At 35.5% G+C, this 16,594-nt stretch overlaps 1 protein-coding gene across 4 annotated transcripts in view; it reads left to right on the top strand.

Moving 5' to 3' along the window:
* The window catches only part of ITGA7 (integrin subunit alpha 7), an 849,563-nt gene that overhangs the window by 609,153 nt on the left and 223,816 nt on the right, over positions 1–16,594 (top strand). For all 4 annotated transcript variants that reach the window (XM_044083727.1, XM_044083728.1, XM_044083729.1 and 1 more), the window contains exon 10: positions 1,920–2,021. In XM_044083727.1, coding sequence (XP_043939662.1) covers positions 1,920–2,021 — 102 coding nt within the window. The remainder of the gene's footprint in view (positions 1–1,919; positions 2,022–16,594) is intronic.

The following is a 16,594-nucleotide window of genomic DNA, read 5'->3' on the forward strand; positions in this document are numbered from 1 at the left end:
GTGGCAGCAGTAAATGTGGAGAGGGATCTTGGGGGGGGGGGGGGTTCTGTTTCCTAAACTAAAGTATGTGAGTAAAGAGCAAGAAAGGCTAGAAGAATAATGGGATCATCACCATTAGGGAAACAATGATTTATTATCCAATTAGATGCACAATTAGAAAGGTTCTGTCTTGAGTATTGTGTGTATTTATGAAGACTGTCATCATAAAGACAAGCAGGACAGAAGCAGTTCAGAGGAAAGCAAAATAAATTGTGCATAGTCAGCCATAGAAGCTATATCGAAAGATAGACCAAAAAAGTTTAACTAGAACCATAATCAGGTCTTCTGGTGCTGATACTTACACAATTTGAAGACTAAAAAAAAAAAAAAAAAAACCTCCTTCGTGTTCCTGTAACTATAGCGGTTCCCTATTAAAATATCGAAGGTCCACTTTTTCCTTGAATACGGAAACGTCAACACATATACATCAAAATGTGAAAACACCGATCATCCTGAAGCGCGAATTCCAAAATGTCGAATCGTCATGGTTGGCCCTTCTGCGGTATAGCTCCGTAAGGTAAGTGTGCGATAGTTACGGACCTTAGGGTTAGGGTGCAGGTTAAGGTAAGTGCATAAATAGTAATAGTGTGCAATAGTTATGGACCTTAGAGTTAGGGTTTGGGTTAAGGTAAGTACATAGATAGTAATAGTGTGCGATAGTTATGGACCTTAGGGTTAGGGTGCGGGTTAAGGTAAGTGCATAGGCAGTAATGTATGAAAGGTTTAGTGTAGGGTTTTGGTTAGTGTATGTATGTGGTTTATTTATTTGGTTTGGGTAGGTAGTATGTAGCACGCGGTGGGGTTGGACAACTATGGCGGTTCGAGATTTTGAATTTTGTGATTTAGGGTGTTCGGTGTATTCGCGGTTTGGATAATATGTGTCGATGATTCCATATTCGCTGTTTAGGACTTTTGCGGTTGTAATGTAGACCCACTATGGCAAGCTAGCAAGCTGCAAGCTACAACTGTAACACAATGCAGAGTAGAAGACATAACAGAAACTGTTAGTAAAGACATAACAGAAATTAAGTACTTTAAGTGAATCCATAATGTCCACATGGCTGCATGACTACCATCTTTGAAAACATGGAAAAAAGGCACACATAGTTGAAGTTACAAGGAGTAAATTAAATGGTTCAGGAATACAAAGAGCTATTATTTCTCAGAAAGAATTATAACTGAGCCTAATACCCAAGAAAACACAAGAGTCAAAAACAGTAGCAAAAGTCAAGCATGCCTGGGAGTTTCCTAAGAGGGTTGACTGGTTAAGTAAGATCTGTGGCTTATCAAATATGTAAAGAAATGGACAGACTATGTAAACCTAGCAGTTGTTTTCTGTTGCTAAATTCTGCTTTTCTATGTTTTTTATTCAGAGTTTATACTACAAACCTCAAGGAGAGAGAGTAAAGGAAGACTGTTTGTGTATGTGGGCGTGTGTGAGTGTGTGCGTGTGTGTGAGTGTATATGTGTGGATGGTGTGTGTAAAGGAATAAGGGAAATAATTATATAGACATTTAACTCCCTAAGTGATAGCAACAATGTACAGCATTGGTTTTTTCTGAAAAATGTGATATGCATAAACATGAAACCATCATCAGAAGTCTGAAATGAGATTGATTAGAATGAATTCAACTAACGGGATTTTTCTATAGAATGTGGCAAGTACTTGAAAGAATAGTGCTGTAGAAGTAGTAATTAAAAAAAAAATAAGAGTCTTCAGAAATGCCTGAGGAGCATGGAGGCTGTTGTTTATTAACAACGGTAGCCTGTCAAACAGATAGCAAAATAAGGAAAGGTAGAATCAAACAGTCCTTTGCTTGCAAATTCCATTTTCCCAGATTAAAGAGATGCTATATTCATATTATTATTATTATTTTCAGGGCAAGAACAGTAATAAACATCAAGCGTACAATCACTCTTGATCCGCCAGTTATATCCTTGAAGCAACACGATGGTAGCAGCAGAGCTTCATCAACCGTACGGTAAGGCGATGCTAAGCTGGGAGAGCTAAACAAAAATGTTGGACTGAGTCCAGCGAGTGCTAGTGGGTTGCCTGTTTTTTGCTAACTTCTAGATTTGCACTTGACATGAAATCATTTATAGCAGTTTCAGCTTCTTGTTTTTTTAAATACTTCACCTTCACAAAAATATAGCATGGGTTCTGCAGAATAAAACCCTGCTCTTCATACTAGCTACCTCTCACTTACTTAGCTGTTTAAGTTTTTTGCAGCATTGTTTCTCCAGTTTTTAAGTATTTTAGTATAGTATATCCTATCATGGCTCTAGGACTATTCACTGAAAGCATATTTCACTGAAAGTCAAATGACTGTGCACAAATCACTGAAAGAACAATTCACTGAAAACTCAATTCACTGAAACACATTTCACAGAAAGTTATATATGGCCTTTTCCCCATTGTAGTGCGACCCTGGAGTTAGTGTATATATAGTAAGAGGGGTGTTTTTAAAGCTGATTAATTGATAAACATATGTTTTTTTATTCTTCTTACCTTTTAATACTGTAGTTTATATATTTTTACATATTTCTATCCTGCTTTTTATAGCCAATAAGTTAATTTTACGTTGTATATTTATTATATACAACCTTCACTGTATTTTAATGTTATGTTTTTAAGGGGGTGTGTCTTTTTTCATTTACTGATCATGCCGTATCTTTATATGCCTTTAAAAAGTGGACTTTACATTTTTATCTTATCTGATGAAGGTCTAGTGATTTGGGACGAAAACGTTTATCCCATCTGCATGTGGTTTCAATAAAGCTGTGTTTTTTGCACTTGGATCATTCTTTTTGGCTTCAACAAGTTTTTCTTCATTGCAAGTAGGATTTTAGCTTCATGGTTTGGCTCTGCATGTACATGTATGAATACCTAAGTAAATTCCTAATTGGCTGGTTGTGTCTGTATAAGTACATTTAATGTCAAAATTGATTATGCAGTCTCCTTACATTAGTTATGCAATGTACAGGCAATGAGCTTACCTACTAATACAGTGATACCTGTGTCACTGGTAATCTAAGATAGACTGATATCTTAGGCACCAGATAGATGGTCATGGCACCCCTAGCATTAGCTTTCAGCATCTTCTAACACCTGCAGTATCAGTATCTCTACAGGTAGCACACTTGCCCTTGGTAATAGAATATCAGAAGGATATAGGAGCTATTCCCACACCAGGTAGTTGAATGCATTTCCCAACACTGACACTGCAGTACAGCATAAAGGGAGTGCTGCACACCTTCAGATGAGATGAGACTACTAGGTGTCACCATCGACAATAATCTGAACTTCGACATCTACATCAATAATACCATAAAGACTGTCAATAAAAAAATTGGCAGTCTCTATAGGGTTAAATCATTCCTTTCCCCTACTGCTAAAACTACTATAGCCCACACCCATTTGATCTCTACACTCCTTTATGCCTCTCCCGTCTTTACTAATCTCTCCAAGAATAACCTCTGTAAATTGGAAATTACCTATAATAACATTGCATGATTTGCTACAGGCAACCCATTCTGAACCCATCATTGTATAAACTTAAAACAGCTAGGATGGTTAGAACTATAACAACAGATTAAATTTCGCCAACTAACCATTGCCCACAACATCCTATACAAACCTTCTAATACTCCAAGTTTATCTACCCTCATCACCCCCTATAAAAACTTAAAATCCTTACGATCATCTCACAAACTTCTTATCCACACCTCAAAACCTAATAACAGAGCTGGGGATTCTCTCTTCTCTAATACAGTAGGTAAATCCTGGAATCTTCTCCCTAATGACATCACCTCACTCACCTCTCTATCTCTATTTAAAAACAGAATTAAACTTCTCCTCAAAACATACTGGCTATGCCCCTACTCCAGACCAGACTAGTCATCTACCTCTACTAACTTGACTTACCTATCCACTCCCTACTATCCTCTACTACATTTTCCCACCTTATTATATTTTTCTGTTCTACCTTTTTTCACTATGTCTATCCTCTTTATATATCTTTTCTTAAGCTAATTCTTTGCTACAATACTATACATCAAACTCCCTTTTTTCACTTCTGACTTAACCTATACTATGTCACCATACTTAAATAGTACTATATTATACTGCAGGTCCTCAGTGTTAGATCCTGCCTAACCTTTCTGCTGTAATCCACATGTTGCAAGTACTGATGATTTTCTTTTTTTTTTTTTTTCCTTTTTTTACTATGATTATTTCCTTTTATCTACCTCTGACTTAACCTGTATTGTTGTCTAAGTTCTTTCAATTTGCACTGTTTGTGACTTTTTACCTCAATGTTACATCCTGTTACAACCTATATGCTGAAATACACGTTACCATTGTTGATGCATTTTTTTTTCCATACCAGGAAAATTGCTATTTTTACTAGAATATTAGATTTTATTTATTATTTTTTATTTGTTTGTACTTGTATTATTGTATTTGGACCATGTCTTGGAGCTTATCTCCCCGGGCCTCTACTGAAAATGGACATATATCCAGTTAGACTAGCCCAGTCAACAAATGTAAAATAAAATAAATGAGATGTTAAACCAAGATCACATCTGTCTGAGATGGTGGTAGCACAGGTAGATATAAAACATCCCATGCCACTTACTGAAAAATAGTAGGGGTTACTTTATTAACAATTTCTTTCATTTTATGTCATACTTATTTAAACACAAAGTTTAAATCAGCTATTTACAGACTCAGATTTCTACATTCATATTTAAAATTATTTATAAGTTATCAGCACAAAAGAAATTAAACAATACTATTCCTTTCATTCCTTTTTCTTTTATATTTGCCTTGTATCTCCCACCCATTCTTCCACAGCCAACTTCTTATTTTAACTAATATATCATCTTCTTCCTTTTTCTTATTATATAACAAATCCTCACATCATCCATACTGCCACAAAAAATAATTTATCCTTTTAGAAATATTGCATATTTATATATTTATATACCTTATTGTACTTCACATATAATATCATATTCATGTTTATATATTTAAATATTTCATTCATTTTTTAAACTTCTCTCAATTTTTTATTCTTTTTACAATTCAAAAAACAGTGTTTTATTGTTTCTTCTACATTACAATCAATACATTTTCTTTTCTGCATGGTTTTAAATTTTATATTTTTGCTGGTAACTTATCTAATAAAATTCTCCACTAAAAATCCTCTGTTTCATAAAAGTTTTTTTAAACCATTTTCTTTCAGCTTTATTGCCTTTTTTCATCTTCTTTTAACTCTTTCCATGGGTACATGAAAATTACTTTTCCAAAATTATATTATACTATTCTTTTCCATTGACATTGCTTACTTTTGACTTCATTTTAGTCTCATATTCTTTTTCTTCCATCCTATCCTTTGTTTCTTTTCATTTCCCCTTTTGCTTCCCATAAATTTTTATACTTTTCATATAACATTTACCTACACATTCCTTTTCTCTTCTTTTTTTTATTTTACCTTTCTCATTACCCAAAACAAATGCATAGATGCTAAATGCACCATTGCATTTTTTTTAATTCAAAAGAGCTTTTTCTTTTTTATTATTTCTTAGTGGGTTCAGCACTGAGCACCAAATGAAACTAAAAAAAAGCTATTTTTCCATTGGAGTTGTGTGTGTGTGTGTGTGTGTGTGTGTGTGTGTGTGTGTGTGTGTGTGTGTGTGTGTGTGTACACATATACATAATTCCCATATATATGCATTTTCCTAATATTTAAGTATTAAACATATGTGTTTTTCTGAAATAATAAATAAAAAAATTTCTTCCTAGTCAACATTTTTTTATCTGTGCCGATATCTCTTTCTATTGACTTAATAGACTTTCATACACACGAAATTGGTCTCCAAAATCTTTATTTCCTTTCTTGTGAAATATGACTGATTTATTTTTAACTCACTAAATCCACTTAATTTTTTAAATTGTGAACCAGCTTTTTTAGCAGCCTTTCAATCCTTATTGCACCCTCATTTATCCATCTCTTTTTTGTGTTAGTAGAACCAAATCACCAGCATATGTCATACATATTGGTAGTATAAAGTTTCCTTCCATCTCCCATCTTGCCTCCCTCTTTTTGTACATACATGTCTGTAGTTTTGCACTCATTGCTAATACAAATAAGCACATATTCCTTGGGCATGCCTGCTTTACTCCTCTCGTAATGTTTTTTCTATCCGTCCTTTTATCATACCCAGTACCCATGAATTTTTATAACACTTGTTACATTTTTTCTCCCATGTCATATACTTCTAAAATCTGCCACATTGCTTCATGACCTTATCAAAGGCTTTAGATGCATCACATGCTATCAGATAGTCTTACATCTTTTTTCTATCAATATCATCTCTACTGCTTCTTTCACTATAAATTACATTACTTTCACCTCTCTTCCTTTTATATCATAGACTCCTTTCTCTTACTGTGTTATTCATTACTTTCTCCATCTTCTTGTAGTATTTTCATAATTATTTTACAGTCTGTATTCCATAGTATTATAGGCCTCCATTTTAATATCTTTTCTTTCATCCATTTTTACATAACAATTTTATCATTCCATCACATATATCTTCTTTCATTATACCTTCCTTCATCCATTCATTTAATATTTAAAAAAAATCTCTATTCATAATTTATACCACCCAATCCTCCCTTCTTTTACCATCTTCACTATTTTTTTCTATTCTTGTATCATTGTCTAAAAATTCTTCATTTTTTCAGATTTTTTCGCTTTCCTTTCTTCTTCCCTACCCGTTTCACTTTTCCATACATTTTCCCTACAAATTTCTCTACCACCTCTGTAATAGCTTCTTGTTTGCATTATAAGTCTCCCTTATCATCTAAGACAGCATCCATCCTTCCTTCCTTCTCAAATGTTTATTTCTTTCCCTGAAAAAGAGGAAAACTCCTTTTTACTTTCTTTCCTTTTCTTTTAAAAAGTAAATAAATAAATAATAATAATACTTATATAACATCATGCCTTCCTTCTAGCTAAAAATACATCTGATTTCCACTGGTTATATAGCTGATATTTTAGCTGAATGACAAAATATGTGAGCAAAAAATCCATTCCCCAAGTTAATCATTTGACTTGCTGTTTATTTGCATGAATAAGTGAATAAAACGTCATCTGATTCAGTTTAATCTTTAAAAAAAAATCTTGGGATTGCCTTAACCTGCATGCTGCCTACTTCCCTTAGAATTATCTGCATTCTGGTGGCCTGATTTCTTCTTACTTAGATAACTAGGTGATTAAGAAGCTGTCCATTTTAAACCATAGGGAGGTTGATCCTAAAGGTGAAGCATTCTAAGACAAAAGCCATCACAGCTGAAGTGACTTGAGGACCTAATTTTGACCAATTTCTCTAATATAATTTTAAGCAAATAAAACAAGGCTTTCAAAGAAAGGCTCCCTAGTCTTCCTGATAAAAAGCTAATGTATTAGGATGGTGTTGGGTAACCATTAACATTAGAAAAGTGGTATCATATAACTGCAGACAGAGTATTTTGTTGTTGTTAGTTTGCTCCTTTGTTTTTTTTTCTATTCCGTTTCACTTTAGCTATAAATAACTTACTATTTATTGTACTGTTCATAGCTTTGTGGGTGAAAGGAAAGAGGTCTGGCTGTATGAAAGAGCTGGTTCCTGCCTCTCTTACCTCAGTAGGAGTCACAGCAGTCCTGTCTCCTTCTCCTTCTGCAAGATATCATTTCAGTTTAGTCCATCTGGGGGCCTGATTAAATAATGCTGTTTGAAATTGGTCAAGATTTCAAAGGGCCAGCTAAAAAGAAAATAAAACAAAAGCACCAAGGTGCCACTGCTGTACAGCCGATTGCTTCTGTTCAAAACTTGTCTCAAGTGTTACAGTCTTAGAAGTCTTTCAATCCATGCACATTGCAGGCTTAATCTTCAACATGCCTTTTTCCAAATCCCTTCATACCCATGTTTTATAAGTGTACTAGGCAAAATAGTATTTCTCAGTAAACTGGGAAAAGGTTCACTATTTATGACACTGAAGCTTATTTCATCAATGCCTGTTAAACTTGCCCTGACTTGGAATGTGATTATAACAAGGTGATGTAAGGGCAAAATCCTCTGTTTGGTGGTATGGAAGGTCTTACCCCATGAAACAAAGACTACTATTTTTAACCAGTTTTATCTGCCTGTTTTGCTGAAATATTTTTTCAGGCAATGATAGCTGTGGCTATATCTCTGAGAAGGGAGAGTTTATAAGGGAGTAATTCATTGAGATAAAGCTACGTAATATAAGTAATTTACAGCTTCATGATGATGGCAGGATGTTTCTGATACTTTTTTTGTTTTTGTAGATGACTGCTAATGCTGTCAGTCTGAAGATGTTAAAGTAAAACACTAAATATGTTTAAATGATAGGTTTCTGACTGCTGCTCTGGTCACATTCCTTTTTTGCCCACTGTCCCTTCTAACATTGTCGTTAGTCCCTTTCCAGGTTGGTTCTCTCAGACTCATATAAAGGAATGTTATGTAATAGTCTCAGTGAAGATTTTTTTTCATTTATGCAAGGAAAATGAGAACTTGGAAGGGGTAGAGAACTGCCCTATGTACAGATCATGCACTGCCTGCTTTTGTTTGTTATACCATGATCTGAGCGTAGGACCACAAGATGTCAAGTCCTTCTTCTTGCTCCTAAAACCTAGCACCTTGCATGCAGCTGCAGGAACCTCATTCTCAGGTCTTCATGAGACAGTGCCCTCGCTGTGGTAAAACCCTGCACCTACCCCCTAAGGAAGGACTCATTTCTATTTGATTAGAAACATGCAGATGTGCTTCATTAGTCCTGGTAGTGCTTTTCTACTCAACTACTGATATAAATGCTTAAAGGAACTGCATGTTCTTAAGGAAATGATTGTTTTACTAGAACACACTTTAATGACATTATTTAAGTGGAAAGGTGCAACATGGCTAATTTAATTGTTGTTTCTAATCCCTCATACAAACATTTATAAAAAAATCTATAGTGTTTAAATATCTTCTTCAGCCACTTTACTCAGCGATGACACCATATCAAATATCTGCACTATAGTGTTGAAGGTAGCTCTTCTCTTGACGACTTTGCCTTTGATGCACTTCAGAAACAATAACACGTGGAAGTCCCTTATTTTGATCCCTGGTTCTTAGTAGCAAACTCCTTTAAGCAGCTACTGGCAACCATCTCACTCATATTAACACATTTTAGCAGGGATTATTGTAAATCTTAAGTTTTGAAACATTCCATTTCTACCAAAGTCATAAATATTTGTTTTCAGATACAATGTTTGACATTTCCTTGGGTAGCATCTTCCTGTCTGGTAAAATCATCACTGTCATCATCATCATCATCATCATCCTCAACCCGCTTATTTCCCATATTTCTACAAAGGGGTTAAGGAGTCACATCAGCTGTTTCCACCTTTTTACTTCAGTCTGCTACTCACCTACCTTACTAAACAGCCATGCCTGACTATTTTACACAATCCATCCATCCATCTCTTGAGTGGATGCATTCTTCTTGTCGCTCCCAAATCTTCCTCACCATTCTTCTGTCACACACTACCTACACCCGCCGCTCTGTGTCAGTTGGCTGAAGCACCTCAGATTCTAGCTTTGACATAGACATTCAGATTTTTCTTCTCCTCAACCACCCCTCCCACATGTTTGAAGTTATTAACCTGTTCCACTATTTTCCCTTCCATCTCAGTTTTCAGCTTCTTCTGATTTCCTCCATTTACTGTCCAGACAACTGCCTTCTCTGTACTTAGACTTTAGTTTTGCAGTCCAGCTTTGTTTCTTTTGCTGACAATCTTGTTCACTGACTACTTGTAATGCCATATTCCCCTGCATACAACAGCTTTGTTAATCTGTCCCCTCAACTTGTTTACTAATGTTGTCCTTCACCGGTATAAACAGCAGTGGGCTCAAAGCTGAACCATGCGGCATACTCACTCCCTCTGGGATCCCATCTATGAGCCTTAACACTATACCTAACTGTGTCACTGGGTCCTTGTACATAACCTGCTCTAATTCTACCAGTGTTTCTGGAGCTTTGGACCATAACAGGACTGCTCTGATCACCTTTCTTGGCACCTTGACATATGCTTTCTCCAAGTATTGAGGTGCCCATTTGGACTCTTTCCTCATCTTTAGATTCTTCTTCACTATCTGTCTCATTGCAAACATTGGGTTGATTGTGCTACATCCTTATATAAATCTGAACTGTTCATTTCCCATCCTACTTCTTACTAATCTGCATATTCATTTATCACCCTCTACAACACTTTCATGCAGTGCGACAGGAGTTTGATACCCCTTTACTGTCCAAAGTTGTGAATGCCCCCTTTGTTGATGTACACTGGCACTGAAATGCTTATTCACCAGTCTCTGGGATGTGCCTTTCTCTCCATGCCATGATGAGTACCCTTAGGATCCATTTCTTCCCTAACTCAACCAACATCTTGACCATAGCTTGACTTCATCTGAGCCTGCTGCTTTCCCTAATTTTATTTTCCTTCAGTCATGGAAACATGCACCCTGCATGTGCATTCTAACACTCACTACCTTCCCCAAGGAGAGCTGCTTCACCCCTTCACACCCCCACCCAGCTCCAACAGTTGGATGAATGCTAATCAAACTTGGGTCTCTTGGATTGTTGTCAAGGCTTTATACCCCATATGCTGATGCAGCTAGCAAACTTATACTGAAACTGATGGAGGATTACTGCAGCCAAATAGTGCCTCCATTTTAGATTTACTAAATGAGCTGCTAGATTTTAAAGAAGCAGAATCTTGCTACTTTTCTATCAAAAAAAAGAAACACAAAAATTGAATGAAAGTGCTAGAGGGGCATACCAGAAGACCACAAATGTCCTATAAACAGCTAATAAGCCACACAAATGTATTCAAAAACTTGTTTAACTGACTGATCTCTTAAAAAGTTAAGTGCTTTTGTCTCACAATGTTTAATAGAGACTTCTTCAGAACATAAAATAACTCTGTTTGCATACACAAATACCCTATTACTTCCAAGTCATGTGATTCAAATAACAAATCAACTTAACTGGAAGACAAATGCAAAGTGATTAGCATAAACCATTATGATAAAAAAAATCATCATTGAAAACACTGTTACTGGGATTCAATGGAGAAACCTTTGTTTGGAAGTTTTCTGAATCATACTAAGCTTTTCTGATTCCCTTACCATGGAGAGTTTCCCCCGTGGGACCTCAGAGTGGAGGGCAGTTTTGCTGACAGCAAAGATGCATAATAATGCAGCATTCTGGGGGAGTGGCTAATGCTAATTAGCCTTGTGCTCTGCCCTGCAAGTGTCAGGGGCTCCTAATTTGTTTAGCAAAGAATGAATGAGTAAAATTTTATTCTAAAAAGTGATCTCCAAAAAAAGCCATGGTCATCATACATTCCCTCCTTTGGGAGAACTCATGGTGCAGGTAATTTCAGTGACTATATGGAGGTGGGTAGGATGTTGGTGTGTGTGGTTGTGTGTGGACTGTGGACATATGTGGACATGTCTGTAGAGACATGAATGAGAGTGTGTGTGTGTGTGTGTGTGTGTGTGTGTGTGTGTGTGTGTGTGTGTGTGTGTGTGTGTGTGTGTGTGTGTGTGTGTCTTTGTGTGTGTGTGTCTGTGCATGCATCATGTATATATCCTGGATGAGTGTGACTGACTGTGGAGGAGTGTTTGTTGATGACTGGATGCACTTGTGTGTGTGAGAATGCCTGGGAATGTCTGTGTGCCCTTGTGCACATGCAAGTTTGCGCACGCGTGTGCGAGCGTGTGTGTGTGTGTGTGTGTGTGTGTGTGTGTGTGTGTGTGTGTGTGTGTGTGTGTGTGTGTGTGTGTGTCTGAGTATGTTTGGGTGAGTGTACAGAATGCCTTTGCCAACACAATGCATGGCTCAGTGAGGAGAATACTAGCAATACTAGCACAGTCGGGTCTGATGGTGCTAGTATATGATTCAGAAACCTGCTAATGAGCCAGTAATGAAGTCCTTCTCATTTTGCCCATAGCTGCAAATCCCATTTACTTGTCATGCTAATCAGCACAAGCAATGACTCAGTTATGAAATCCTGCAGTATGTTTTCTTTATAAAGTTTGGAACAGTGCACTAGCAAAAGATTATTTAAAAGGCCTCAGTTTCAATTCACTAATAATACTGATGGCATCGTTTGGACCAGAAAAGTACTACCATTTTATACCAGCTGCTTTTGAAGTTTCATATTTTCAAGAATTGTATCATAATCTCCATGTCTAAAAGAGAATTGTAAATACAAACTTTATGTAAGAAGTACACATTTCAGCATGTTAAAAAATTATTTACAGGCAGCACCACTACCTTTAAACAAATACTGAAAAATCATCTCAACTTTTCCTGGCTATGTACCTGCTCTATAACAACTCTTCCTGGCAATGTACCTGCTCTATAACCTAACCTCCTCCTGCTCCTTATATGATAACCAAACTCCATGCATTTTGCTACTGCTGACTGATGATATTTGCTCCTTAATTATTTTTCATCACTTGTTGATACTGGTGCAATAATGCTGATTAATATATCTCTGATTGAATTAATCTGGCAAACAACAAAATTCCCACTTCTATGTATATATTCTGTATATATATTACTGTAATCACTGTAGGTAACACTGTATCTACTTTTGTACCAATTAATCTTTAACATTTTCTGTATCTATGTTCTTGTCGGAGCTTGTCTCCCCAGGCCTCCACTGAAAATGGGTTCTTTTAGACCCAGTGACCTTTCCCGATAAACAAATGGAATAAATCCAATAAATCAATAAATGCATAAAATAAATACTTTTATCTTTTCTTTTTTGTGGCCTATAATTGTACAAAAATTCTCTTCGTAAGCATCCTGTTTGTTTTGCCCACATAATAGCATTCACATCCAGAACACACAGCCAGGTAAATGACATATGAATTTTTACAATTACAAAATCTAATAATATGAAATGTAGTTTTAAAGTGCTTAAGTGCAATAGCAGGACACCCATATAAATCTGCAGTAACTTCAGCCCTTCTTTCCTTAATGGAAGTTTACATAACAGCTTGACTTTTATCATGATCTATAATTGTTTTCAAATCTGCCCAGTTCTTATTAACAAACTTTGGTTTTGTACCAGCAATTTTGAATAGCTCCTGATTTCCCATTAAAATGCTCCAGTTGTTCTTAATTCTTCATAAACATTTAATTAACACAAAGATAGTCAGTGCTGAATGACACACTCGCGTAAAATGTGCTCAGAACCATTTATAGTAGTTGTAATTGGGTTGCTGTTCTTCAAAATATGGCAATAAACAGATTCCTTCATTGAAACCACATCATCCTTATTTTATTCAAAGAAATCAATAGTATAACCTCTTACAACATATTTTTTAAATTGTAAACTTCAGTTGTAAAAGCAACATCGTTAGATGTCAATCTAGACACTTGCTAACTATGATTTAATCACATTCTTTTTTAGATGTAATGGGTGGTAGAGATTTGCTTGCAAATAATTGCTGACAAATGAAGGTTTTTCAATGCATTCTAGAATTAACTTTATTTACTGGCTTGGGGATTAAGTTTTATGTCTAAATAAGTGATTTCACTTTTACCAGTCAGTAATACTAGTACTTTTTACATCTAAAACAAAATAATCAAACTTAATTTGTTCATCATGACAAATACAAAAAGAGATTGTCAATGTACCTGCAATAAAATGACACCTTAAAATTGGTGGTAACTTGTATAAACATTCAATTTCCCAATATGGCTGACACAGCAGTGAAACTGGAATATTATTTGTACCTTTATGAACTTTCGGTATACCAAAAATGCAATAATCTTTGATGCTGTTACCTGTAAAAAAATGAAATTATAGAAATGTCATTAATCAGTAATCTCAGTCAGAGACTGCCCTGTAAGCCAGGCACAGGTCACCCCTTAGCAATCTGTAGGAGACAGAATACAGTGACAGGGCTTTCAGTCTTTTCGCGTAAGACTTGTTTTGTGTACCCTATAATTTCTTGGTTTTTAACCTTTGTGGTCTCTCCAGTTGTTGCAGGTGTCTGGTGAAGTACATGCACAAGGGAGCATTCTACTCAATTTCTGGTCTGATGAGGGATGAATATAATGAAATTATAACATTCTTAGATCTAGCTGCGATGCCTTTACTTATAAAATGTGCAACACAGAAGGATTTCCTTACTACTGTGGAAATGTGGTGGTCAAAGTTCAGATTGCTACCAACCTGAGTAACCAGGTCATGTACCACTGGGTCAATACTTAAGGGGGTGCTGTCCATAATGTAATTAGCAGGGATGTCACCTTTCTCAAATGGAATAATATATTTTTTTTTGCATTTAGCTTAAATCTGTGGCTTTGGCACCAATCATTTGTCTGTATTAACCCTGTCTGCACTATATTAACATCATTGGGGGACTCGATGATTGCTCCCAGTTTGTAATCATTAGCAAACTTGGTTAACCACAGGCCGTCCAAGTTTGCCTGGCCCTCTGAGAAATAAATTCTGAGCAGTAAGGGGCCTGGGAAGAACCCTGTGGTATGCTACTGGTGACTGGTCTTTTGCTAGAGGTAAAATCACCACTTTGAAGGTATGTGTCCTGTCTTTTAGCTAATTGATAGGTGGCTTGCACTGTCTTTCCCTCTTGCAGGGTCTTGGTGACTTTCTTGAAAAAATCAAGCATGTTTAACATGCATGCATGTTAAAACTTATATTATTCTGTAAATATATGTGTTTTATTTGCTATATGAGAACCTCTGTCATACCTGAGAAGAATCAATAGAGCAGTCCACCTACCTTACAGTTAGAAAAGTGATAAATAAATAAATAGTAGGTAAACATTTTAGGTATTATACGTTTAATTATAATAAATCGTATCATAGATTCTGATACAGAAATTCTCATGAAATTGTATGTCCTTTTAACAGAGCACTATATTATGTACAGGCTGTGACAGTGGAACAAGAATTCCCAGACTTGAGATTAGTTTACATACAATTGCCCTACATTTTGCAATTAAGACACAAACACTACAAATTATGGTAAATGAAGTATGCATTTTCCTTTCAGACTCAAGAAGACATTATTGTTATTTACCACAGAATTTTAACAGCTTTCCAATCAACCACCAGTAAAGTAACTCATACTAAATACACGCCTATCTAAAATACTAGAACTGCAATAGTGCCAACTTCTAAGTAGAATTCTAGTAATCAAAAATTCTAACTACTATCTCTGAAACAACAATCAAGACAGCTCAGGATGAATTAGCCCCATTTGGTTCAACATAGGAACTTTCTGCAAAACAGCCCATCATCTTGGAATAAAATTCATAGCAAAATAAGAAGTAAAACAACCCTCAAAAGATTCAAAGGAAAACTGAAAGAATTTCACATGAAAGAGCACAAATACACACGTTTCAAGGGCACTAAAATCATCCAACTGATAACTTTCAGCAACCAGCCTGTATAAATTTTCAAAATGCAAATATGTATTTAACAACACACAATACATTTTAATTGCCTTCTTCACCACGTATTATAACCACAATTTTTATTTTTATTTTAAATAGATAATTAGTGACAAAGAATCATATGTAGGGTTATAGATAGCTACTGAATGTCACTGCTGTAGATAGTACCATTAGGAAATTAAAATTCATTAATTATGTATTTCACTTTACTCTGAGTTAAAATGCTTTCATTGTACATTCCATTGTACTGTGTTATCAATCTAATTTAGTGTTTTATATGCTTCCCTGTGTTGTTGCTCAGATAATTTTGTGAATATTACTAGTACACTTTTTAACATCTTTATTAAATTATCATTTAAGTCATAAACATACATTAACAGAAAAGAAAACAAAGCATTTTAACATTTTTCCATTTAAATACAACAAACATCACTTACATTTTTTCCACTACTATCATCAGTCCAGCATTACAAAAAATTGCTGAATTCCTGCCTTTCCAGTTACTTCTATGTAATTTGTTCTTTCTTTTTTCTAAAGATCCCTCTTCCAGTTCTTTTATCTTTTATATAATATTCACTACCTCAAATACAGTTGGTGTAGACTTTGATTTCCATTTTCTAGTCATTGTTTTTTGGCAGTCAACAAAATTAAACTTAACAAGGCTTTACTGTGTCTAGGCAATTCAGATCCTGTACCCAGTTCGAAAGAATGATTTCCTTTCTTACAGCCATTTGCTCAGCCAATATTTCTAACAGAGTACTCTGTAGTGCAGTTTTAAAATATGCCAACTCATTTCACTCCCCAAAAATATGCTCCCAGTTACCTCTTTCTTCTCCATGATTACTCCAATATTTGCTAGCTGTCTAAGTAAAAATCTTTTAAGTCTGCCTGGGCTACAAAAATATCTATGCAAACACTTCCAAGCAAGGATCCTAAACCATCTGGACTTGGTTGCGTACTTGTGAGCCATATATATATATATATATATATATATATACAT

This window comes from Protopterus annectens, chromosome 9.part0 (assembly GCF_019279795.1).
Source record: "Protopterus annectens isolate FY-2018-M chromosome 9.part0, PAN1.0, whole genome shotgun sequence".
Lineage (NCBI taxonomy): Eukaryota > Metazoa > Chordata > Ceratodontiformes > Protopteridae > Protopterus > Protopterus annectens.